This window comes from Lemur catta, chromosome 13 (assembly GCF_020740605.2).
Source record: "Lemur catta isolate mLemCat1 chromosome 13, mLemCat1.pri, whole genome shotgun sequence".
NCBI classification, from domain to species: Eukaryota; Metazoa; Chordata; class Mammalia; order Primates; family Lemuridae; genus Lemur; species Lemur catta.
In genome coordinates this window covers 9,484,637-9,511,510 of record NC_059140.1, presented here as the reverse complement: position 1 = coordinate 9,511,510, position 26,874 = coordinate 9,484,637, and the positions used below count along the sequence as shown (strand labels likewise).

The following is a 26,874-nucleotide window of genomic DNA, read 5'->3' as shown; positions in this document are numbered from 1 at the left end:
TGACCATAGGAGAGAACAAGAAATAAAAAAGAAGGCAGGTAACTTGTTTGCCCAACTTTGGCTTATGGTCGTATGAGTGAGCCAAAATGCATACTTGGTGATATGGTATCACAGGAAAAGTGAAAAAAGGGAGGGTAAGCTGAGAGAGTTCAGGCCATGGTGTTAATTTATTTCCTGTACAAAGACAGTCTTTTAAGGGCTAAGGTCTGCCTCTTGTAACATAATGTCATAGTCCAGACGAGATAGTTTCCTTGGAGGGAAGTTGGTGAGAAGTTCAACATGTTCATTCGGATATCCTTTACAATGGACATGCTTCACCAAAGCTAGCAGTTTAGCTTGCTCTGACTGAATGGTGTCTTCCCTTTTTTGATCTGGATACCACAACATCAGCTGTGCTTTTGGTGTTTTTACATCTACCCCTTCCACTCTATTCCATCTGACTTTTCAAGTGACATCGCTAGTATATCTGAATCCACAACTGATGATGCTTGGTGGTTTGTGGCTGTTCCAGGCTCAGTTCTGGCAAGGGGTTCTCTTTTTGGTGCCCCTAATCTTTATGGGAAGACTTTCTGGACTTGGTAATGTTTTCTAGTTATCTTATTCATTGGAACCACAAACAGATATGAATTCCTCATTGCCATAAAAAAGTTCAGATTCAGATTCTTCATCACAGTAGCTACCCTGTTTTTTCTGTATTGAATCAAAATGTGTCTCTTGCAAGGAGCCTCTGATGGAAGCTTCTAGCTGGCTGTCTTCACTTGCATCTATAAGACTCTCTGAATGGGCACATTTTGGGGGAGACTGCTAGAAAGTTCCTCCAGTTGCCCATGTTCATCTAGAAATCCTATCACTTCGTCCAAGAAAGAAGATATATTTAATTGGTGCCACTCTACTAGATTCTGACCTGTCCGTGGATCCAATGAAGAAATGGGAAATCCCCTATTTCATAGAACTGTATGTATTACATCTCTGGGCTTCTTCACTGTCATGATAAACCTATCCTGGCTGATTTTCAATGGTTGTTTTGTCTTGTCTGGGTTAGTAGTCATAAAAATAGTCTTTTCTTTTTTTTTTTTTTTCAGCTCATCATGGGGGTACATAACTTCAGGTTATATAAATTGTCCATGTCCTACCCATCCCCCTGAGTCAGAGCCTCAAGCGTGTCCATTCTCCAGACAGTGCGCCTGGCACTCACCATGTAGTCATACCTCCATCCCCTCCCCCCACCCCCCACCTCCTCGAGTCAGCACCTTCAAGCATGACCATTCCCCAGACAGTGCGCAACGCACTCATCATGTAGGCATACACCCATCCCCTCCCCCCACCCCCCGTCTCAGTCTGATATCTAATTGGAACCCTTCCCCGATGTGCATTTAGGTGATGATCAGGGAAACCAATATTCCGGTGAGTACATGTGATGCTTGTTTTTCCATTCTTTGGATACATCACTTAATATAATGGGTTCCAATTCTCTCCAGGAGAACCAAAGAGATGTTGTATCACCGTTATTTCTTATAGCTGAGTAGTACTCCGTGGTATACATATACCACAGTTTACTAATCCATTCGTGGATTGATGGGCATTTGGGTTGTTTCCACATCTTTGCAATTGTGAATTGTGCTGCTATAAACATTCGGGTGCAGGTGTCTTTGTTATAGAATGACTTTTGTTCTTCTGGGTAGATGCCCAATAATGGGATTCCTGGATCGAATGGTAGAATGATAGATCTACTTGAATCTGTTTAAGGTATCTCCATAATGCTTTCCACAGGGGTTGCACTAGTTTACAGTCCCACCAGCAGTGTATGAGTGTTCCTGTCTCTCCGCATCCATGCCAACATGTGTTGTTTTGGGACTTTTTGATAAAGGCCATTCTCACTAAAGTTAAGTGATATCTCATTGTGGTTTTGATTTGCATTTCCATGATGATTAGGAATGTTGAGCATTTTTTCATATGTTTGTTAGCCATTCTTATATCTTCTTCTTCTGAAAAATTTCTATTCATGTCATTTGCCCACATTTGGATAGGGTTGTTTGATTTTATCTTGCTGATTTTCCTGAGTTCTAAATAAATTCTTATCAGTCCTTTATCTAATGTGTAGTATGCGAAAATTTTTTCCCATTTTATAGGCTGTCTGTTTATTTTTGTGACTGTTTCTTTGGCTGTGCAGAAGCTTTTTAATTTCATCAGGTCCCATTCATTTATTTTTGTTGTTGCTGTGATTGCCTTAGGGGTTTTCTTCATAAATTCTTTGCCTAGACCAATGTCTGTAATAGTCTTTCCTACATTTTCTTCTAGAATTCTAATAGTTTCCCCCCTAAGATTTAAGTCTGTTAGCCACCTTGATTTGATTTTTGTGAGAGGTGAAAGCTGTGGGTCCTGTTTAGTCTTCTACATGTGGCTATCCAGTTTTCCCAACACCATTTATTAAATAAGGAATCTTTTCCCCAGGGTATGTTTTTGTTTCCTTTGTCAAAGATTAGATGGCTATATGAGGATGGTTTTATATTTGGATTTTCTGTTCTGTTCCAGTGGTCTGTGTCCCTGCACTTGTGCCAATAACAAGCAGTTTTAATAATCACAGCTTTTTAGTATAGTTTGAAGTCTGGTAAATTAATATCTCCCATTTTGTTTTTGTTGCTTAAAATTGCTTTTGCTAAACGGGGTCTTCTCTGGTTCCACACAAAGCGTGGAATTATTCTTTCTATATCAGTGAAAAATGATGTTGGTAATTTAATAGGGATTGCATTCAATCTGTAGATACTTTGGGCAGTATAGTCATTTAAACAATGTTGATTCTTCCGATCCATGAGCATGGAATGGTTTTCCACCTATTTACATGTTCTGCGATTTCCTTCCTCAGTGTTTCATAGTTCTCCCTATAGAGGTCCTTTACCTCAGTGAAATATATTCCTAGGTATTTTATTTTCTTTGTTGCTATTTTGAAGGGTATTAAATCCTTGATTTGGTTCTCTGTTTGACTTATTGGCATATATGAATGCCTCTGATTTGTGTGTATTGATTTTGTATCCCGAGACTTTACTGAATTGATTGATCAATTTCAGGAGTCTCTCGGTTGAATCCTTGGGGTTTTCTAGATATAACATCATATCATCAGCAAAGAGTGAGAGTTTGATCTCTTCTTTCCCTATTTGGACTCCCTTGATTCTGCTCTCTTGCCTGATAGCTCTCGCAAAGACTTCCAATACTATGTTGAAAAGTAAGGGGGACAGTGGGCAGCCTTGTCTGGTTCCAGTTTGAAGTGGGAATGCTTTCAATTTTTCCCCATTCAGTATGATGATGGCTGTGGGTTTGTCATATATGGCTTGTATCACTTTTAGATAGGCCCCGTCCATGCCTATTTTGTTAAGTGTTCTTATCATAAAAGGGTGTTCAATTTTGTCAAATGCTTTTTCTGCATCTATTGAGAGGATCATATGATCATTATTTTTGCTTCTATTTATGTGGTGAATTACATTTATAAATTTGCATATGTTAAACCATCTCTGGGATGAAGCCCACTTGGTCGTGATGGATTATTTTTTTGATAAGCACTTGGTTTCAATTTGCAAAGGTTTTATTGAGAATTTTTACATCTACATTCCTAAGGGATATTGGTCTGTAGTTTTCTTTTTTTGTTGCATCCTTTCCTCGTTTTGGTTTTAAAATTATGTTGGCTTGGTAAAATGTGTTGGGGAGAATTCCATCCTTCTCGATATTGGAGAATAGTTTATGTAGGATGGGCACCAGTTCTTCTTTGTAGGTATGGAAAAATTCAGGTGTGAACCCATCTGGTCCAGGGCTTTTCTTTTTGGGAAGGTTTTTTATTGCTCTTTCGATTTCAGATCTAGATATTGGTCTCCTCAGAAATTCTATTTCTTCCTGGTTGAGCCTGGGAAGGCTGTGTGTTTCTAAAAATTGTCAATTTTCTCCTCATTTTCCAGTTTGTGTGCATAAAGATTTTTGTAAAATTCATAGATGATGTCATGTATCTTTGTGGCATCGGTCGTGATTTCTCCTTTCATGTTCCTGATGGAGGTAATTAGAGTTTTTTCTTTTCTGCTCTTGGTTAGCCTAGCCAGAGGTATGTGAATCTTGTTTATGTTTTCAAAGAACCAACTTTTTGATTATTAATCTCCCTTATGGTTTGTTTGTTATCCTTTTCATTCAGTTCTGATTTCGTCTTGATAATTTCTCTCCTTCTGCTGGGCTTGGGATCAGTCTGTTCTTCCTTCTCCAGCTCTTTGAGTCTATTCATTAGATTGTCTATTTGTAAATTTTCTGTCTTTTTGATATAGGCATTTATGGAAATAAATTTTCCTCTCAGGACTGCTTTAGCTGTGTCCCACAGATTTTGATAAGTTTTGTCTGCATTGTCGTTTAATTCAAAGAATCTTTTGATTTCCATCTTGATTTTTTAATTTATAAAATAGTCATGCAGGAGAAGGTTGTTTAGCTTCCATGACGTTGAATAGGAATGAGAGTTTGTGTTAGAGTTCATTATTACTTCTATTCTGCTGTGATCTGAGAAGATGCTTGGTATAATTTTTATTTTTAAAAAATTTTTAAGACATGCTTTATGTCCTAGGATATGGTCGATCTTGGAGAATGTCCCATGCACTGAGAACAAAGTATATTCAGTGGATTTTGGGTAGAATGTCCTGTAGATGTCAGTGAGGCCCATTTGTTCTAGCATTCTATTTAAGTCCATTATTTCTTTGTTTATTTTTTGTTTGGAGGAGCTGTCCTGTACTGTCAGAGGCATGTTAATGTCTCCGAGTATCAATGTGCTGTTATCTATCATTTTGTTGAAATCAAGTAGGGTTTGCTTTATGAATCTGGGTGCACCTAAGTTGGGTGCATATATATTAAGTATAGTTATGTCTTCTTGTTGAATTGTACCCTTCACCAGGATATAGTAACCATCTTTGTCTTTCATTACTTTTATTGATTTAAAAACTAAGTTATTGGAGATTAAATAAACCACGCCATCTTTCTTTTGGCTTCCATTTGCTTGAAATATCGATTTCCACCCTTTTATTTTCAGTCTAAATGCATCCTTGCAGGTTAGATGAGTTTTGTGAAGACAGTAGACACTTGGCTTGTATTTTTCTAACCATTGGGCCAGTTTATGTCTCTTGAGTGGGGAATTCAATCCATTCACATTCAGTGAGAGAATTGATAAGTGAGACTGATTTCTGTCCCTCATGTTGGCTTCAATTTCATTATTCTGTTTTCTCACTTGAGCCATTGTGATAACTGAGTTTTTATCTTCTCTTCATTAGTTTTATATTCGTAGGTCTTTCTTTTGCTGGTCTGTGTGTAGCCCTGTTTTGAGTACTTCTTGGAGAGCTGGGCTTGTCTTGGTGAATTCTCTGAGAATGTCTTAATTTCGCCTTCATATATAAAGCTGAGCTTAGCTGGGTATAAGATTCTAGGCTGGGCATTATTTTGTTTCAGAAGAGTGAGAATGGGGCCCCAGTCTCTTCTTGCTTGTAAGGTTTCAGTTGAGAAATCTGGCGTAATTTGGATGGATTTTCCTTTGCATGTAACTTGCTTCTTTCTCCTAACAGCTTGTAGATTGGCCTCTTTAGTGGAAATTTTGGTCAATCTGATAACTGCATGACGTGGCATCTTCCTATTTGGTATGAATGTCCCTGGGGTTCTTTGAGCTTCTTGAACTGTATATCTAGAGTTTTAGCAAGGCCTGGGAAATTTTCCTCAATTATGTCTTCAAATAGCTTATCTAACCTTTGCTTATTGTCTTCTTCACCCTCAGGAATGTCAGTAACTCTCACGTTAGGCTTCTTCACATAATCCCACATTTCTTGCAGACTCTGGTCTTTACTCTTATTTCTTTGCTCCATCTCTGTGACTGACTTATTTAATTGGAAAGTGTTATCTTCGATCTCTGAGATTCTTTCTTCTGTTTGATCTACCCTGCTCTTGAGACTTTCCACTGTGTTTTGTAGCTCCCTGAATAAATTCTTCATTTCCAGGAGTTCAGTTTGATTTTTCTTCAATATTTCGATTTCTTTAGTGAATTTTTCTTCCAAGTCCTGGATCTTTTTTGTGTTATCTTTGTTTTGGTTATCCATTTTTTCTTGTAAAATATTCTGCTTATTAATGATCCATGATTGAAATTCTTCCTGTGACATATTGCGATTTCGAGTTTAATTTGTGCCAACTGGTGGAGAATTAGTAATCTTCTTCAAAGGCGAGGTTTCAGCTTTATTCTTTATACTCCCAGAGTTCTTTCGCTGAGGCCTTCCCATCTGGATCAATCCTTAGGTCCCTTCTTTCAGCTAGCTTTAGGCTGGACAGAGGCACTCTGTGTGCGTGTATCTTGGGCTGTGCAGCAGCCCAGGTAAGCTGCCTCCTCTGTCACTAGGGGGAGCCCCTCGCATGTTGTTCAGGATTTTGCTGCCTCAGCTGGGGGCTGCTCCTGTTGGGTCCAGCCCCAGAGAATTAATTTGGCCTGAAACCGGTTTGAGAGTCCCGTCACTGGGCTGACTTAATTGCAGACAGAAAGTGACTTTTTCCTTGCCTCTTCCTCTCCCCAAGTGCTTTCTGCCTCTCTCTTCGGGAAAGACAGTGGCTAGGGGGATGGGGGGGTGCCCACATTCGCCCAGCGCCCCGCCTACTGCAGCTCCCGGGGGCGATGTTCCTCCCCGCCCCAATGTCCACAAAGTCCATGCTCCACTCCCTCTTGACTGGGAAGCACTCAGTGTTCATGCAAAGGCAGAGCTCCTAATTGGGGGCCACAGACTAGGGGATGGAGCTGCGTGGTTCCCAATTGCTCTGCAGCGGCTAGGCTGTGGACTCTGAAAATGGCGGCTGCCCACAAGCCAGTTGCTGGCGCTGGGGGTGAATTTTCAGGGTCTGGAAGGGACCAGGGGAGCTGGGGATTGAGGGAGCCCAGCTGCCCATGTAAAGAAGACAGTTGGGCATCCCCCAAGTGTCTTTTGCTGCAATCTAGCGTGAACCCTCTCCCGCCGGTTGCAGTCTGCCGACACGGCTCCAGGGTCCAAAATGCCTCCCGCTATTGTCTCCTCTCCACAGAGCCCCCACGTCTCCCGCGGTGATTCTGCACTGGCTTCAGGCAGATCCCTAATTGAGTGGGTGTGGAGGTCAGTGGGGAAACAGGCCACTTTCCTGTGGGGCTGAACCCCCCTCACTCGCAGGTGAGGCCGGTACAGCCATCCCACATTCCCCTTTCTATTGTCCGTCCCACACTCTCCAGATTTTCAAGATCTGATTTCCCGTTCACCTCAGTCTTTTCTTGCTCTCTGTGTCCCACGCTGATTTTCTGTGGATTCACACTGCTGTTCTTGTGGGGGAGTGATCCTCTAGCATTGTGGGAGACTGAGATCCATGCCTTCGTCTCTGGGAGCATGAATCCGGGAGGTCACCACCACTCCATCATCTTTCACCCCCTGGAAATAGTCTTAAATTTGCCATGTATCAATATGTGTTGATGAATCTATATTATCTTGGTGTGAGAGAAGCACTTTTGTCATTTGAATGTAATTTCTGAAAAGCTTGACAACCATTTTAGTTATTCTTTTAAAAATATTTAATTCATAAAACATATAAAATTTACCATCTTAATTTTATTTACATGTACATTTCAGGAGTAGTAAGTATGTTTACATTGCTATGCACAAGATCTGTAGAAATTTACATCTTGCAAAACTAAAACTGAATACCAATTAAGTAACAACTGCCCATTTTACCCTCTCTCCAGCCCTTGATAAACGTCATTCTACTTTCTATTTCTATGAGTTTGACTACTTAAGATACAGCATATTAAGTGTAATCATACACTAGCTAACATCGTTACTGGCTTATTTCAGTTAACATAATAGTCTCAGGTTTACTTTTATCATAGAATGTGCCAAGATTTTCTTTTTTTTCTGTGATTTTTTTTTTAAGACAGACAGACTCTCATTCTCATGCCTGGGGTAGAGTCCAGTGTGTCATCATAGCTCACTGCAGCTTCAAATACCTGGGCTCAAGTGGTTTTTCCTTCCTCAGCCTCATGAGTATCTGGAACAGTAGGTGCACATGAATATGTTTAGCTAATTTTTCTATTTTTTTTGTAAAGACGGGGTCTCACTATGTTGCTCAGGCTGGCATTGAATTCCTGGCCTCAAACAATTCTCCTGCCTTGGCCTCTCAAAGGGCTCGGCTTACAGGCATAAGCCACTGAGCCTGGCCTAAGATTTTCTTTTTGGATGCTGAATAATATTGCGTTGTCTATATACCATATATTTTTAATGTGTTCATGAGTTGAAGGCCATCTGGGTTGCTTATGCCTCTTGGCTTTTGTGAATAATGCTGAAATGAACATGGGTGTACACATACCACTTCCAAATTCTACGTTGCATACTTTGGATAGAATATCCAGAAATGGGATTTCTGTATCATATGCTAATTTTAATTTTTAATTATTTAAGGAACTCTTATACATTTTTCAAAGTATCTGTATTATTTTCAACACCAATATTTCAAAAGGATTCCAATTTCTATACATCTTTGACAAGGTTTTTATATTGCCCATTCTGAGTGTGAGGTGATATTTCAATGTGATTTTGCTTTGCATTTCTCTAAAAATTATTAATTTTGAGTGTCCTTGCAAATGTTTCTTGGCCATTTGTATATCTTCTTTGGAAAACTATCAGTTAAATTCTTTGTCCATTTTTTGATCAAGTTATTAACTTTTTCTTGTTGAATTTTCAGAATTGTTTATATTAATATATTCTGAATATTAACTCCTGTAATGTGAATGTTTTAGAAATATTCTTACCCATTTAGTGTGTGGTATGCTCTCTCCACTAATCTTTCCTTTGATGTATAGAAATTCTGAAATTTGCTGAAGTCCTGTTGTTCTCTTGTTTTCTTTGTTGCTTTTGCATTTGATGTGATATCCAAGAAAACTGTGCCAATACTAATGTCATGATCTTTTTTCCTATATATTCTTCTAAGAGTTTTATTAGTTATATTTCTTCTATGTATTTAATCTATTTAAAGTTTTTTTTATATCAGAAGGGAATGATCCAACTTTATTTTTTATGTAGGTAATCCAGTTTTCAACACCATTTGTTGAAGAGACTCTCCTGTCTCCATCGTGTGGTCATGGCCAGCTTGTGGAAAATCATTTCATCATATACACAAAGATTTATTTCTGGGCTCTCTTTTCTTTTCCTTGATCTAGTTACCTGTTTTAGTGCCAGTACCACATTGCTTTTATTTTTGTAGCTTTGTAATATGTTTTGAAACCAGGATGTGTATTGTCTCTGTGTTCTTCTTTTGAAAAGGGTATTTGGCTAGTCATAGTTGCTAAACAAATTTTAGGGTCTTCGCAAAAAATGTACCAATGGGAATTCTATAGATATAACATTGAATTTGTCCATCAGTGTGGGTAGTATTGACATCTTAATAATATCAAATCATCTGATCCCTTGGGCTAGAATATGTTCAAGAGTGTGTTTAATTCCTACATCTTTTTGGATTTGTCAGTTTTTTTTTCCTGCTTTTTATTTCTGGTTTTATTTCATTTGGTTCAGAAAAGATACAGTGTATGATTTCAGTCATCTCAAATTTGATTAGACTTATTATGTGTCCTAACAGAAGGCACCAGCTGTAATTGAAAATATTGTACATTTTGCTGCTTTCCAGTGGAGAGTTCTGTACATGTCTGTTGGGTCTAATTTGTGTATAATATTCAGGTGTTCTATTTTCTTATTGATCTTCTACCTGATGTTTCTATTTGTTATTGAAAGTGGAGGCTTAAAGTAAACAGTGACCATGTTGCTGTGTATTTCTTGCTTCATTTCTGCCAATATTTGTTTCATATATTTGGAATCCCTGATGTCATATATACATATAATGTACATATTATACAACATAAATTTTATAACATATATAACATGTATGTGTTTATATATTTTATATATAGCATACATATTATATGTGTTATATTTATATTATATATATATTACTGTTACAGATTCCTGGTAAGTGGACCTATGCTGTCATTATTTAACATCAATTTTTGTTTCTTGTGACAGTTTTGACCTAAAGTTTATTTTGTCTAATATAAGTATGACCACTGCACCCACTTGCGGTTACTATTTTCATGGGGTTTTTTTTTTATCCTTTATTTTCAGCCTACTTGACTCCTTAGAGCTAACATAAGTCTCTTATGGACATAATATGGTAGAAACTCAATTATTATTAATCCATTCAGCCATATTATTTTCTTTAGATTTAAGAGTTTAATCCATTTATATTTAAAGTAATTACTGAAAGAAATGAAGTTACTTTTCATGTCTTCTAGACTTCCCTCATTTCTTCTCTTGTAGCCTTCATTTTTGTTTTGCTGATTTTGCAATTATGTGCTTTGGTTCCTCTCTCCTCTCCCATTTTCTTTAGCATAACTTTTTTTTGTGTTTTAGACAGAGTCTTGCTCTCTTCCTCCAAGTAGGATGCATAGAATGCAGCGGTATCACCATAGCTCACTGCACCCTCAAACTCCTGATATTAAGTGATTCTCCCACCTCAGACTCCCTAGTAGCTGCGACTCCAAAGTCGAAACACAACACGTGGATAATTTTTCTATATTTTTTAGAGACGGGGTCTTGCTCTTGCTCAGACTGGTCTCAAACTCCTGAGCTCAAGCAGTCTTCTCACCTCAGCCTCCCAGAGTGCTAGGATTACAGACGTGATGTGCCACACCTGGCCATGACTTCTGTAGAGAATTTCTTTCCGAGCACCTTGAGAAATGAAGAGTACAGGTACATCTTAAGGTTATAACAATATAGTCTCATAACAAGTTAATTTTAATTTTATTGAAAAACCATACCTCTATATCACTCACTTTGTTATTAATGTGACAAGTTATATTATTTTATATTGATCATGTATTAATAGAGAACTTTTTGAGGATCTAAAATAATATGCTTGAATTTATATGTATTATAAAAACTAAATTAGGGAATTAGTGTGCACACCACATTTTACTAAACTGATTGGTTTGTATGTTTCAGTTTACTGCATGTAAATAGCATTTCCATCCACTGAAATCAACCTTTATCTGCAGGATAATATAATTTATTCCTAATTATTCATTTTGTGCATCAGTTTCACAACACATTTCATAATGTTGTTTTTGTATTTAGAAATGTAAGACTTTTTTTTGTTTCTGAAAGCTGGATTGCTGTAGCCTTTCACTTTTGTGTAAGAAGAGTACCAACATACTAATAAGAAAGTTTCTCTAGTATCATTTAAATGTCTAATGATTAAAATTTTCTTATCAATGCTTTTTATGAATGACAATAATGTGTTTTGTGAAATATTATTGCTCTAAAGTAGGCCACTTCACATCAGTCAACTAAGTTTTTAGGTTTATCTATACATTATAATTTTGTATGATAGTATTTGACTCTGTATACTTTAAGACATGATTGGTAAAAGTCAAAGATAAATCACCTATGTACCTATTGCGAATGTGATTTTCTTTGTGTTTGCTTACCCGTATAAATATTACTCCTATTTTCTTTATGAATAGTATATTTTTTCTTGGTTGGTTGTCAATGGTTATTTTATCCTGTCTAGGTAAATAGTCATAAAATTATCTTAATTTCAAAATATATTTTTTGGTGAATATATATTATCTTTGTGTGAAATATTTGTGTGATTTGAAGATAATTTTTAAATAGCTTCAAAAATCTATTTTTGGTATTATGTAGTTTTCATGTAAAAACACATAGCATTTAGAATCTTAAATATTTTAATTAGAGTGTAGTCATGTTAAGTATATTGACAGTGTTATGCAACATATATCTCTAGAATGTTTTTATCTTGCAAAGCTAAAACTCAATATACATAAAACAGCTACCTCTTTTCTGCATTTTCTGGTCGTTTACCAACATTACTGTATTTTTCTTTTGTTTCTAAAGCTGTAAATACTTTAGATATTTTATATGACTGGATTCAAGAAGTATCTGTTTTGGGGGGTGTATTGGCTTATTTCATTTAGCATGTCAACATTTATCTTTATAGTAGATGCTAGAAGATATCCTCCTTTTTAAAAGCTGAGAAATACTCCATTATTTTTATATCCTAAATGATACATATTTGTTCATTTTGTGAGGCAAGTTTGGGTTGTTTTCACCTATTGGTTTTTGTGAATAATGCTGTGATAAATATGGATGTGCAAATAAGTCTTCATTTGAAAACACATGCAAGGGTTTTATGTCTGTGCTGCATTTTGTTTTATTCGTCTACGTTGTCTGCCTTTATGCCTGTAGCAAACTGCTTTGATTGCTGTACCTTTGTAACATGTCTTGAAATCAGAAAGTGTTATGCCTCCAACATTGTTTCTTTTATTGAAGGTTATTGTCTCTTCATGGTGCTTTGCCTTCCATATAATTTTTGAATTGCTTCTTCTTTGTTTGCATAATATGACATTGAAAATTTTAAAGAGATCGCTTTGAATTTGTAGATGAGTTTGGGCATTATGGACATCTTCACAACATTCAGACTTCCAACCCTTGATTAAGACCATGTTCAAAAGTATCCCATTTAATTTTCATTTATTTGTAGATGCTCTGGTTTTCCTTTTGTTATTGATTTCTAGTTTCATTCCATTTTGGTTATAAATAATAGTTTGTAAGATTTTAATTTTTAAAAATTTGTAAAGAATTGTTTTGCAGTCAATAGTTGTTCTATCCAGGGGAATTTTTTATGAGCTATTAAGAAAACTGTGTATTCTGTTGTTACGTGGAGTGTTTTCCATATGTCTGTTAGGTATAATTGTTGTATAGTGTTGCAATTATTCCCTTATTAATATTCTACCTTACATTATTATTTATTACTGAAAGTGAGGTTATTGAAATATCCTAGCATTATTATATTGCTGTGTATTTCTTGCTTGAATTCTGTCAGTGTTTGTTCTATATATTTGGCAAGTCTGAATTTACACACACACACACACACACACAACGTGCATATATTTATTTCACATTTCATATATATTACATATATAATATAAATAAATCATAGGTTCTCAGTGAAACAACACTTATTTAATATACTTCTGTGTCTTTTGTGACAGTTTTTACTTAAAGCATAGTTTACAAAATAGGACAAGTTTTCCCTCAATGCATTGTGCCCAATTGTAACCTCCTCTGCTCTCATTTGATTAATATTTGCATGCAATATCTTTTTATGTACTGCCACTTTTAGTCCATTTTTGTTGTTTGATGTAAGCTGAGTCTCTTGGAAAAAGTATATAGTTGGATCTTATTCTTTTTTTTATTTTCCTAAATCACTATCTTTATTCAGTTTACATCTTTTGATTGTGAAGTTTAGTCCACGAATGTTTACATAATTTTTTGAAAGGAAAGGACTTAGTATTGACATTTTATTAAATGTTTTCTTTGATTCTTGTAATTATTTTGCCCTTTCTTCTTGCCTTCCTTTGTATTTCACTGATTTTATAGTTATAAACTTTGATTCCTTTCATATCGTTTTAGTGTATCTCTATAATAGGTATTTCCATGGTGGTTACCATGGGAATTATATTAAACTTATAGTTAAAACAACATATTTTAAAGTGCTAATAACTTAATTTTAGTTGCATTTAAAAATTTGCCCACCGGGCATGGTAGCTCATGCCTGTAAACCTAGCCCTCTGGGAGGCCGAGGCAGGTGGATCACTTGAGGTCAGGAGTTCGAGACCAGCCTGAGCCGAGACCCTGTCTCTACTAAAAATAGAAATAAAAATTATCTGGACAACTAAAAATATATATAGAAAAAATTAGCCAGGCATGGTGGTGCATGCCTAGAGTCCTAGCTACTTGGGAGGCTGAGGCAGTAGGATCGCTTAAGCCCAGGAGTTTGAGGTTGCTGTGAGCTAGGCTGACGCCACGGCACTCTCTCTAGCCTGGGCAACAAAGTGAGATGCTGTCTCAAAAAGAAAAAAAAAATTTGTCCGCATTATATCTGTCCTCAACTTTGTTATTGATATCACCGATTATATCTTGTTATATTCTATACCTATTAACAGAGTTTTAGTATTATTTTTTGGTTTTTGTTTTCAAATTTTATACCACAATTAAAAGTGTTTTCTGCACCATTATTTTAATCTACAGAATTTTACCTAGATGTGCTTGTATGTCTTTCCAAGAGTTTTATTTATTTTCATATGATTTTGTGTTGTTTCTAGCATTTTTAAATTTTTAATGAAAGGGAGTCTCTTTGACGTTTCTTGCAGGAAAGGTCTAGTGGTAATAAAGTTTTTCAGCATCTAGTTATCTTGATAAGTCTCTATTTTTCTTCACTTAGAAGGGCAGTTTTGCTGAATATAGTATTTCTTCTTTGGAGTTTTTGTTTCAGCATTTTGACTATATCACCCAACTCTTTCTGGCATGCAAGGTTTCTATTGAAAAACTCGCTAATAATCTCATAGGAGCATGCTTATAGATGACACATCACTTTTCTCTTGCTGCTTTGAAGATTCACTTCTTTCATGTGATTTTCATAACTTTGCTTATACTCTGTCTTCTTAGAGCTCACTTTGTGCTTACCCTAGCTGATGTAGGCTAAGATTTTAATTTTTTATGGCTCTTTTTTATATTTGAGAATATCTGTCATTTTTTATTGTATTCTTCAGCTCCACAATGTATGTTTTCTATGATTTTATTTTTTGTGATATTGTCATTTTCCTGATGTTATTTAGCTATTTGTATTGTTCCCACTGGGCTCATTCAGCCTCATTCAGATGGTTATTTTTAATATTTTCAGGTAATTTCTACCTCTCCAGTCCTTTTAGGCTGATTACTGTTCATTCATTTTGTTTCTTTATTTGGGCTATATTTCCCTGAAATGCTGTGTATATTGTAACCTTTAGTTGAGATTTGAGTATTAAAAAAAGCCACCTTTCGCAAACTTTATAAAGTTCCTTTTTCCTGGGGGACTCTGACACTACTTGACTTTACTATAGATTTACGGGACCTCAAATCCATTCTGAGGGTTTTCTTTCCTTCCTTCCTTCCTTCCTTCCTTCCTTCCTTCCTTCCTTCCTTCCTTCCTTCCTTCCTTCCTTCCTTCCTTCCTTCCTTCCTTCCTTCCTTCCTTCCTTCCTTCCTTCCTTCCTTCCTTCCTTCCTTCCTTCCTTCCTTCCTTCCTTCCTTCCTTCCTTCCTTCCTTCCTTCCTTCCTTCCTTCCTTCCTTCCTTCCTTCCTTCCTTCCTTCCTTCCTTCCTTCCTTCCTTCCTTCCTTCCTTCCTTCCTTCCTTCCTCTTTCTTTCTTTCTTTCTTTCTTTCTTTCTTTCTTTCTTTCTTTTCTTCCTTCTTTCCTTCCTTCCTTCCTTCCTTCCTTCCTTCCTTCCTTCCGTCCTTCCTTCCGTCCTTCCTTCCCTTCCTTCCGTCCTTCCTTCCCTTCCTTCCTTCCTTCCTTCCTTCCTTCCTTCCTTCCCTTCCTTCCTTCCTTCCTTCCTTCCTTCCTTCCTTCCTTCCTTCCCTTCCTTCCTTCCTTCCTTCCTTCCTTCCTTCCTTCCTTTCCTTTCCTTTCCTTTCCCTTTCTTTCCTTCCTTCCTTCCTCCCTTCCTTCCTTCCTTCCTTCCTTCCTTCCTTCCTTCCTTCCTTCCTTCCTTCCTTCCTTCCTTCCTTTCTTTCTCTTCTTTCTTTCTTTCCTTCCTTTTCTTTCTTTCTTTCTTTCTTTCCTTTCTTTCTTTCTTTTTTTTTTTTTTTTAGACAGAGTCTCACTCTGTTGCCTGGGCTAGAATGCTGCGGTGACAGCCTAGCTCACAGCAACCTCAAACTCCTGCACTCCAGCAATCCTGGTGCCTCAGCCTCCTCAGTAGCTGGGACTACAGGCATGCGCCACCATGCCCAGCTAATTTTTTCTGTATATATTTTTAGTTGTCCATATAATTTCTTTCTATTTTTAGTGGAGACAGGATCTCACTCTTCCTCAGGCTGGTCTTGAACTCCTGAGCTCAAACGGTCCACCTGCCTTGGCCTTGCAGAATCCTAGGGTTACAGGCATGAGCCACCGCACCCGGCCCATTCTGAGGATTTTCTTTTGTGTAATTGTGTATAATTGTGTGTTTACTTTCTAGTTAAAGAAGTTTTCCCACATTTCATCTCATGGGCCTGTGATCATTTGCTACACCTGTTTTCTCTTTGTGGTACTGAAGCCTCTCTGCTGCTCTAGTGACTTTTTACCTTTGGTTTCAATTCACACAGTCTGTCTTTCAAACTACAGCACCATTGCTTTCAACACTCTGGGTTATGGGACACAGAAACAGGGGTCTTTGGAAGGACCCCGGAAACCCAGAATGATGGACATAGGTATTACTATTTTCTTTCTCTATTGAAGGAGAAGTTGGGGGTTGGGATTTTAGTTCTATATACAACATGCTGTATTACGGAGGAAAAACCATGGTAGGCAAACATAACAAACATTTCTTCCCTTTCCATATAGCTCTTGGTGTTGTGCTCACCTGGTATGTTGGAAGCTCTTACCCAGTTTTTAGAATTCCAAAAAAAACAATTTCGTCAGTATGGTTTTGTTACTTTTTTTTTTTATCCAAAAGAGAATTATAGGATGTATATTGTATTAAATGCAATTTTGCTAATGTGCTTGGTATAATTTTAAATATTAAATTTAAAATATATATTCATCAGATTGTAAAAAAACGAAATAAGTGGGATAATTTGTTATTTTTCAAATTTCTTTCAGCTATTCCCTCTCATTCCACCCAGGACCATTTGCCAAAGCAAGGGATAAATGTTTCATTTCAAAATGTGGTACTAAGAAGGTATGAAAAATGTGGCCTTAAGAATGTATACTTAATGAAAGACTGGGAAATCATGACCAAGTGTAAGGAGCAGAATGGATATAATAATGGACTTCACCAACATTCAACAACTACCCATGCTAAAATCTTCCAAAGTAATAAGTGTTCGAATGTCTGTAAAATGTCAAATCTAAATAGACATAAGATAAGACATACTGTGGAGAAATGTGTTACATGTAAAAAATATGGGCAAGCATTTAACCAAGGCTCACACATTACTGAATATAAGAGAATTCATAATGGAGAGAAACCTTACAATTTTAAAGAATGTGACAAAATCTTTAAATCTTGCTCAAGCAGTTCTAATCATAAGATAAGTTTTACTGGTGAGAAATGGTATAAATATGAACATTGTGGCAAAGCTTTGAACCATAGTTCAAACCTTTCTACACATAAGAGAATTCATACTGAAGAGAAACTCAACAAATGTGAAGAATGTGGCAAAGCCTGTGCCTGGTACTCAGACCTTACTAAACATAAGAGAATTCATATTGGAGAGAAACCCTACCAATGTAAAGAATGTGACAAAGCCTTTATCCAGTTCTCACACCTTACTGCACATAAGAGAATTCATACTGGAAGGAAACCCTACCAATGTGAAGAATGTGGCAAAGACTTTCCTTGGTACTCACACTTTACTATACATAAGAGAATTCATACTGGAGAAAAACCCTACAAATGTGAAGAATGTGGCAAAGAGTTTACACAGTACTCACGCCTCACTAGACATAAGAGAATTCATACTGGAGAGAAACCCTACAAATGTGAAGAATGTGGCAAAGCCTTTGCCTGTGCTTCAGACCTTAGTAAACATAAAAGAATTCATACTGGAGAAAAACCCTACCAATGTGAAGAATGTGGCAAAGACTTTGCACAGAACTCACTCCTAACTAGACATAAGAGAATTCATACTGGAGAAAAACCCTACCAATGTGAAGAATGTGGCAAAGCCTTTGCTCAGTGCTCACACCTTACCAATCATAAGAGAATTCATACTGGAGAGAAACCCTACAAATGTGAAGAATGTGGCAAAGCCTATGCCTGGTACTCAAACTTTTATATACATAAGAGGATTCATACTGGAGAAAAACCCCACAAATGTGAAGAATGTGGCAAAGAGTTTACACAGTACTCACTCCTCAGTAGACATAAGAGAATTCATACTGGAGAGAAACCCTACAGATGTGAAGAATGTGGCAAAGCCTTTGCCTGTTATTCATACCTTAGTAAACATAAGAGTATTCATATTGGAGAGAAACCTTACAAATGTGAAGAATGTGGCAAAGCCTATGCCTGGTACTCAAACATTACTAAACATAAGAGAATTCATACTGGAGAGAAACCCTACAAATGTGAAGAATGTGGCAAAGCCTTTACCTGGTGCTCAAATCTTACTAAACATCAGAGAATTTATACTGAAGAGAAACCCTACAAATGTGAAGAAAGTGGCAAAGCCGATGCCTGGTACTCAAACATTAGTTCTCATAAGATAGTTCATATAAGAGAAAACCCGCAAATGTGAAGAATGTATTAAAGTCTTTAAATATGCCCCAGCCTTTCTTATCATAAGATAATTCATATAGCAGAGAATCCCTGCAACTGTGCAGAATGTGGGAAATCCTTTATGTTATGTTCATGTTTCTAAGCATAAGATAAAACATACTGAAGAAAAACCTTATGAAAGTGAACAGAGTGGCAAAACCAATAACTAGTGCTTCAGTATTTATAAACATAAGAAAATTCATATCAGAGAGAAAACATACACATGTTGAGAATGCAACAAAGCCTTTACCTGGTCCACTTACCTTACTGTACATTAGAGAAATCATACCTGGGAAAAATCCTACCAAGGTAAGAAAAGTGAGAAAGCTTCTCCATCTATTACCTGCCATCAGAGAGTCATTCTCATTAACGGCAATATAGTTGTAACAACTGTCAAAATACCTTTCATAAAATAAAAGTCTTAGAGTGTACCAGACTGTTTATACAGATAAAAAAAATATCACAGCTATAAAAAGTGGCACAACACCTGTGCGTCTATCACAGATCTTCTTGTGCATGGGAAAATTTATGCTGAAATGAAACCGTATACCAACTGCTCAAACTGTAAGTTCAGAAAACTTGGATTTGAGAGAAACTCTACAAATGTAATCAATACAAAAAAAAAACATTTGTTCATAAAACACAGTTTGTAAAAGAGAACTTGTACTTTACAGATGCCATAATGTGAAAAAAATTAATAAAAGATCAAGTCTAAAGGTATGAGGATTCACAGTAGAAAGTACTAAGGCAAAAATATTATCAGACATTACCCTAAATCAGTGTGTAGATTATATAGAATAATCTAACATTAAGACTTAGATAATTTATGTATGTGTAAAAGGAGCATAAAATTGATTTTTATCTCACAGAACTTGGTCTAATTACTAAGTCTCCAAGCTTCAGCTTCTTTATCCATAAAATGGATTAATTATGGTTCCCTTCCCATAGGTATTGAGGTGTTAAATACAATAAATACTAGCTGTTGTTGTGCTCCATGTTCTGTTTTTTTCTATAGACTATGAAGTAGACAGATGATGGCTTATGGTAGGGAAAGGAGAAAGATTAGGTTTCAGTTGAAAAAATTTCCAAGGTGAAGTGTAAGAGGTAAAGGTCAGAGATGGTGCTGTGGTGCAAGAAGGAATGTCAAAGGCCTTCCATTTTAACTCTGGCCTCATGTGTATCTGTAAATATGAAAGGTGAACTAATCAGGTGATCTCATTCGTTGTTCCTTCCAGCTGTGACATTGTCAAAATAGAGTGGAGAATGGAAATGTCATCCAAAGCCAAACAGAAATGTCCACATTTGATCTAATCTTACACACAGAGGCTCAGAAGTATGGAACTGAATAGAGAGGAATTCTTAGTGGTAGGATTGTGAGTTAATTTAGTTTCTTCATTGATTTTTTTCTCTTTCTAATTTCCCGTAATACGTTTGTCAATCAAAACAAAACACTCAACAAAATATATCAATTTCTTTATATTTACATCCACAAATTTAGGGTTATAAAGAAGGAAAAAAAAAAGAAAAGAAATGGAAAAAGGAAGGAAGGAAGGAAAGAGAAAAGACACCCCAAACTGACACACGTTCTCAGAATAAGAAACCAGAAATCATCTGGGCAGGAAAAACACTGTTTCTGATGCACAACGCCTAAGCCAGAAGAGCATTTTGATATGGGACAGAGCTATTGTAGATTACGAATAATTCTGGGACATTTTCTAGTTTTATTGTGTTTTTCATGCCTTCCATCAGTTACCTAGAGTTTCTCTTTTTGTAGGTAAAGCTAATTTAATCTTCCTTTTAATATTTTATCTTGTTAATAAAACCCTGGACAAAAGGATGGGAATAAAACGGTTTTCTTCTCACATTTTCTTAATTTCAAAAACTAGTCTGTATTGAATGATCCCTTAATCTTGAATTTCATATACAAAGCAGTTATTAGCATTCTGAGCAAGAATCTTTGTTTCAAGAATCTAAGTACTGCAATTATTTGGCAGTGGAATTCCATTTCAGTGATTGGTCTTTAGAAAATTAGTTGTTAAAAAGGCGCAAAGATGCAAGAAGATTCACAGAGAACTGTTTGTAATGGTTAGAAATTGAAACAAATGAAAAAAGATAATTAGGAATAAAGCATTATAAATCATCCATATTAATTTATTCTTCATGATCACTTAAAACTGAAATATATTTGCAGTTACAGAAAAAGTTGCATAGTATGTATGATCCAACATGTATTTAAACAACAATATATGTGTATCTGCGTACATGTCTCTAGAAATACTTCTTCAGGAATAAAGGAAACATTTATGTTTGTATTATACATATTAGCTTTTCTCCTTTAACAATTAGCCAGTATGTTCAAATTTTTAAAAAGAAGACCTATGGTCTTGATGTTTAAACTACAATGCCTTGTGTGGGGACAAAAGTGACTTTATTTTAAATGCTAATCCACCATGCAGCTTCTGACCAGCCCTGAGTCCAGGAATGCCTCAGGAATGTCTAGTTGACATATTTCTCTTTATGTAGAAACACCTATTCAATGTAAGGTTTACTTCTCCTCCAAAACAGCCCTGATGTTCCTGCATACATTACACACTGTGATGTCCATAGACAACTGCACATTCCTTTCAGAGCATGTGTACTTTTCCCCCAATATATTACTATAAGACCTGGGTCTGGGAGTTTGCAGTCTGAAGAGTGTCTAGACCAGGCTTCTGTCCACAAATTTCCATCGTAAGTCACCCTTTACAAGCAAACTGGATTTATTATCCTCATTCTTTGGTTTCTTGGCTCCTTTGGCATTTGCACGTACAACCTTTTAATGGAACATCTTGACACTTCCCTCCACAACTTTTCAATATTTTCCCTGGAAGTTTCTGTGTTGGCTGAGAGCACAGATTCAAAGAATCACCACACTGTCCAAGGTAGCGGTAAAACTTTCACTTTAACCTTGCTGGGCACAACCCCGGCTCCTGAGCAGACTGACTGTGACCTTGAATATGAATTCTGGAGTCTGGTTGGCCTACCTGGGTTTCATGTTCCTTAAAAAATCCTTGGCCTTTTCCAGGTGAATCTTCAGTGTTTCCTGGTGGCTTTGCTGCCTCATCTGGTCCAAGAGCTCATTAAGATGAACCTTTGAGACTGGCAGCTGCCCTCACCACAAGAGGAAGCAGAAGCGAATCACCATATCTTGTAGACAATAAATGACATGCAGAGACCCTGTCATTGGAGATGACGCTCTGGCTTCCAGAAAGGCCCAGGGTTTTCTTCCCCTATACAATGAGCTGAAAGTCTGCCTACACACTTGTTCTTTCAGGACCAGACTCAGAGATCTCCTATCTGGAATGTTCTTTCCTGCACACCTTGCACTCCCAAGACCCAGCTCAGAGGAGACTCCTCAGGGACACTCACCCCACCTGGTCAGTCCCCTGCCACATTTTTCCATGGCACCTGCTCCTCACCCTCCTTCTTACCAGTCATACTCAAAATCAGATGCTGGATGTGTCCCCACCCACACCCCAGACTGTGTCATCTTCTGTGGGGTTGGGTGACTGCCAGAGACAGATGCCCCATACCCACCCCATCAGCCTATTGATCTGTCTCTCACACACATGATTTTCCAGACATGATTTGTTCCCAGCACACAGCTGAGACCAGGGTGGAAAGAAACTTCTGCTACTTCCCATCCAGTCTCATGGCCAAGATAAACCTGTTTCTCATCAGTACAAGTTTTACAGCTTAAGCTTTTACATATGGGTCTAGGATGTGTTTTGAGTTAATTTTTGTTTCTGGCATGAAATATGGATCACAGTTCTCATCATTTGATTTTTCTTTTCGCATCTGAATCCTGGTTGGATACATGGGCCACAGTGCTGAGCCCTCAGGGATGATGACTGCCTGGGTGTGGCCCAGCCCTCAACCCCTTGAGGATGCCCCAGTGTGGGGCCTGCACCTGCCTCTCACACTGCGTTTCTGTCCATGCTGCTGTGTCTTCCACTCAGGCTCCAGCTCCTGCAGCGACAGCACATTGGTGCCTCCCAGAGTCACGCAGCCTCCTGAAAGTAGCTGAAGGGGTCAGGGCTTTACCACACCGTCCACTTCACCAGGGCCTGTAGGGATTTCTGCAATGGCAGAGCCCAGAGAAAGGGCCTGGAGGGCTGACCTGCCCAGGGTGAGGAGGATGGCCCCACTCACTGGCCATTGATGGGCTCATTCAAAGGCCAGTGGAGGCCCCACATCTCAAGTACTCATTGTTGCTGCCTGGGCACCATCCCTCAAGGTCAGCTTCTGTACCCCACCTTGGCTCATGCCCCTCCCTTTGGGGTAGTGTTTCTGTTCTACCCAAGGACACATCCTTGATCTGGCTTCCCTTGAAGTTCCATCTCTTCACTTGTCCCATCAGGCATTGATGTGACTGACAGAAAGAAGGTGGAGTTTTGGGAGTATAAAAAGAATGACCAGCCCTAGAAGCCAGCCTGAGCTCTCAGGTGGGCTATACTGACCCCTGTCTGGGTCATCTCTCCTTCTTTGGCACTCCCTGACTCACAGCATGTGGGCTGAAAGTCAAAACTGTTGTTAAATCCACACTCCACCTCCCTATCATTTAAAAATTATATATGTATGTCATAATCTGGGTCATGGGTCTGCAAACTGTGGCCTGAGTGTCAAATTGGCCCTCTGCCTACTTTTGTTTGGGTCTAAGCACAAATTTTACATTTATAAATGGTTGAAACAATTAAAATAACATTTAATGACGTGACAATGATATGATATTCAAATTTAAGTGTCCATAGACAAGTATTTATTGGAGCACAGCCACAGCCATTCACATCTGCACTGCCTAGAGCTGCTTTTAATGCTTTGAGTAGTTGCCACAGAGACCTGAGGGCCCTCAGAATCTAAAATATTTATTACCTGGGCCTTGACAGGAAATATTTGCCAACCCCTGCTGTAGAGGGGAGCATCGTGAGGTGGGGACTCCTTGCTCTGGAGTGGCCCTGCAGTTCCCTGAGTCAGCAGGGCCTCCAGAGCACTCACTGCCTGGGATTCTTCTGATTATCAAGTGAGGCTGGAAGGAGGCAGCAGAATGAGCCTGGAACCCAGCAGAGAAGGACTGCTGTGACAGGGCCTAGGATGGCTAGGATGATTGGATACACCAGGGTGGGTCCTCCAGGAGTCCACTCTGCTCACAGCCCAGCGACCAAGAGCCCCCCTCCCAGCCTGGCTCCCCAGCTGTGTGGGTTCCAGGTTCCAGCTCCTCCTGCACCTGCCCTGGAAGAAGGATGCCCTCCCCACCCCACCTCTCCCTCCTCCCAGGGGAAGACTTTGCCATCCAGCAGTTGCTTCTGGAGGGGATACCAGGGAAGAGCCTGCTTAGGGCTGGGGACTGGATCTTCACTCCAGGGTCTGGCCCTGCCCACTGAGCTCCGCCCCCACCGCATCCCTAAGAATCTCAGGGAAGCCCTCACCGCGGTGGGGAGTCCGCCTTCCTGAGCAGGAGCTGTGCTCTGCCCACCCGCGCTCTCCCTAGATCTCCTGGATTCACACTAGCCCTGCCTGACTGATGAGGAAATCCAGCCTCACAGAAGGGAAGGAACTTGCTGGAAGCCACAACATGCGGAAATTGGTGTGGCGAGGATCTCAGCCTGAAAGCAGAACTGAGAAACTGCAGCCCTCACAGTCCTAAACCGCGGTGCTGCACAGGCTCTGCCTTGCGCCCGTCGGACTTGGACTCCTATTTTGTGCAGAACTTTGAAACGGGCTCAGGGGCCAGTACGGAGTGCCAGCGGCCGGCAGGCTGTCGGGGAGAATCTGGGCAGAAGGCAGTGTGGGGTAGGCCCTGGGTTGGGGTCAGTCACCCCAGCCCTTCAGCGGGAGGCCCCCTGGGAACACGGTTTCCTTCCCCTCTCCAAGGCTTTGCTTCTGAGGTTGCCACCGCCCTGAAGAAGCGCCCCAACTGCCCCAAAAGCCACGGAGCAGCTGGCAGAGCTGCGTGGCTCGGGGTCTTTCCAAGCTCCATCCCCTCATCTCCATGTGGGGCGGGGGCTCCCGCTTTCCAGCCCTGGTGGGATCCATGGGAGTCCGTGCCAGGGCTGCATAGCATGGGGTCAGCAGCCCGGCCTGCACCGCTGTGCAGCGCTGGGTCCTGATCTGCTCCCCACGGGGCCAGGCGCCCAGCAGAGGCTGGACAGTTGCAGAGGAGCTGGCGGGGCCACAGAGCCTAAGACTCTGAAAAATGACTGGGCTTCTTTGGCAGTTTGGTTAGTTTAGTTTTGCCATGTATTTTGCTTTAATTGACAAATAATAATTGTATATATTTGTGGGGTACAATGTGATGTTTTCATACATGTATGCAATATGGGATGATTACACCAAGCTACTTATCAATCACCTCACTTATTTGTGTGTGTGCAGTGTGAATGTTTAAAATCTACTTGCAGCAATTTTTGTATCTACTTTACCTTATTAGCTGTAGTCACTCTGCTGCCCAGCACATCTCAAAGATCTATCTGTCTCCTGCGTGTGTCACCTAAAGTTTGACCAAGGAGGCAGGGAGGGCACATTTTGTCAAAATATTTGCATCTGCACAGAATACCAGTTGCTGTCATCAGAGGGATTTGGAGCAGACCCAAGGTCTCCCCCTATCCCTAGACTCCAGGTGGAGAGAAAAGGGGCCCTGACAGCAGGGGCAGCTCTATCTACAGAGGGAAGCATCACAATAACCCCGTGATTCCATTAAACCAATACTGTCAAGGACTATTCCAAGGACACAGTGTCCAGGGTGAAGTCTGAGGTGAGCTGAGAGCCACAACTTTTATCACACACAGGCTTCCTGGAGGAGGAAATGTTGAGCTAAACCTGAGGCATGGACAGGATCACTGGGAGGGGGCCTGGAGGAGGGAGCAGCTTCAGAATGCTGAGGCCAGTGAGCACGTGGGGTCTGTGAGGAAGGAAGAAAAGCCATGATGGAGGCTGAAGGGTGTGTGTAGGGTGTTGGGGGCCAGAGAGGAGACATCAGGCCACCCCCATGTTCTCCTTCTTGAGTCCACAGGGAGTGGTGCCCACCTTGCAATGGGGCACATGGGCAGTCACCTCTGCCAGGTCTTCTCATACTGCAAGGGGATCTGCATCCTGCAGTCCATGTGGTGGGGAAGAAGCTCCTCCCCAGCAAAGTGCCTACATTTTGCCTGCAGCAAAAGTGATGGACTCTTATGCCAAAACTTAACCTTACTCTTAAAACTTAAAAGACTGGTGACTTTCCTTTTAATTTTATTCTCTCTTGAATACCCCTCTCTCTCTCTCCCTCTCACCCTCTCTCTCTACCCCTTTCCTCCCTCTGTGGTATACATTTCTTTGGGGAAGCAAGCTCCAATCTTTTGAGCTTCCCTATTTTAGACCCATGTGGCAAAGAATGAAAGGGTCATCCTGACCAATAGACAGAAAGGAATTCAGGCCTCATCCCAAACTGATATACACCAACAACACTCCCAGTTGAGCTTCGGTTGAGACCACAGCCCAGCCTTATAAAAGACATTGAGGTAGAGACACCCAGTTAAGCCATGACCAAATTCCTGATCCACAAAAGTAGGGACACAATACACAGTTGGAGTTTGAAGCCACTCCATTTTGAGGTAATGTTGTCAGAGAGCAGCAGATAATGTCAGCCTGTCACGCCACAGCATCTGACCCTGCCCTCTTCCCTCCCATGTCATCTCCTCCCAGGCTTGCCACAGCCACACCACCTGCCTTTCTAATCTCCTCTGGCCACACTTCTTTCTGTCTGCACGAGGGGTGCCTTCTCCCTGACACACTGTATCAGGGTTCTCCAGAGTGACAGAACCAATAAAATATACAGATATATAAGGGGAGAATTATTGTGGGAATTGGTTCAAGTGATTATGGATACCAAGTAGTAGCACAACATGCCCTCTGCAAGCTGAGGAACCAGTAAAGCTGGTGGTGTAGCCCAGTCCCTGTCCAAAGGTCTGAGAAGAAGGGAAGCCAATGGTGTAACTGCCAGGCCAAGTCCAAAGGCCTGAGAACCAAGGGGGGCTGCTGGTGTAAGCCCAAAGGCCTGAGAACAAGGAGCTCTGACGTTCAAGGAAATGTAAATGACCCAGATCTAGAAGAGAAAATTCACCTTCCTTTACATTTTCATTCTATTTGGGCCCTCAACAGATTGGATGAAGCCTGCCGTAATGGAGATGGTGGGTCTTCTTTGCTTAGTCTACTGACACAAATGCTAATCTCATCAGTAAACACCCTCACAGACACAGCCAGACATAAGATTTCCCAGCCATCTCAGCATCCCTTAAAGCACTGCGGTGAGCACATAAAATAACCCTTACAGTCTACGTCTTGTCACCTTGGTATCCATGTGTATCTCCTTAAGCCATACTTAATCTATAAGTAAAAACAATAACAAGGTCATGATTCCATCTACGATGATACAACTATCCTGTGTA

The 26,874-nt window shown here is 39.5% G+C and overlaps 1 protein-coding gene and 1 pseudogene across 2 annotated transcripts in view; one reads left to right on the top strand and one right to left on the bottom strand.

The window, feature by feature from the left end:
• LOC123649336 (zinc finger protein 726-like) overlaps positions 1 to 19,908 on the top strand; it is a 42,188-nt gene extending 22,280 nt beyond the window's left edge. Inside the window, exon 4 of one of the 2 annotated variants that reach the window (XM_045567419.1) lies at positions 16,753 to 19,908. In XM_045567419.1, the coding sequence (XP_045423375.1) occupies positions 16,753 to 18,392 (1,640 nt within the window). In that variant the 3' untranslated portion in view covers positions 18,393 to 19,908. Of the gene's footprint in view, positions 1 to 9,080; positions 9,609 to 16,752 lie in introns of those variants that run through there. The other variant, XM_045567420.1, reaches the window with a different exon arrangement.
• LOC123649362 lies at positions 163 to 6,696 on the bottom strand (annotated as a pseudogene).
• Positions 19,909 to 26,874: the final 6,966 nt, after the last annotated feature.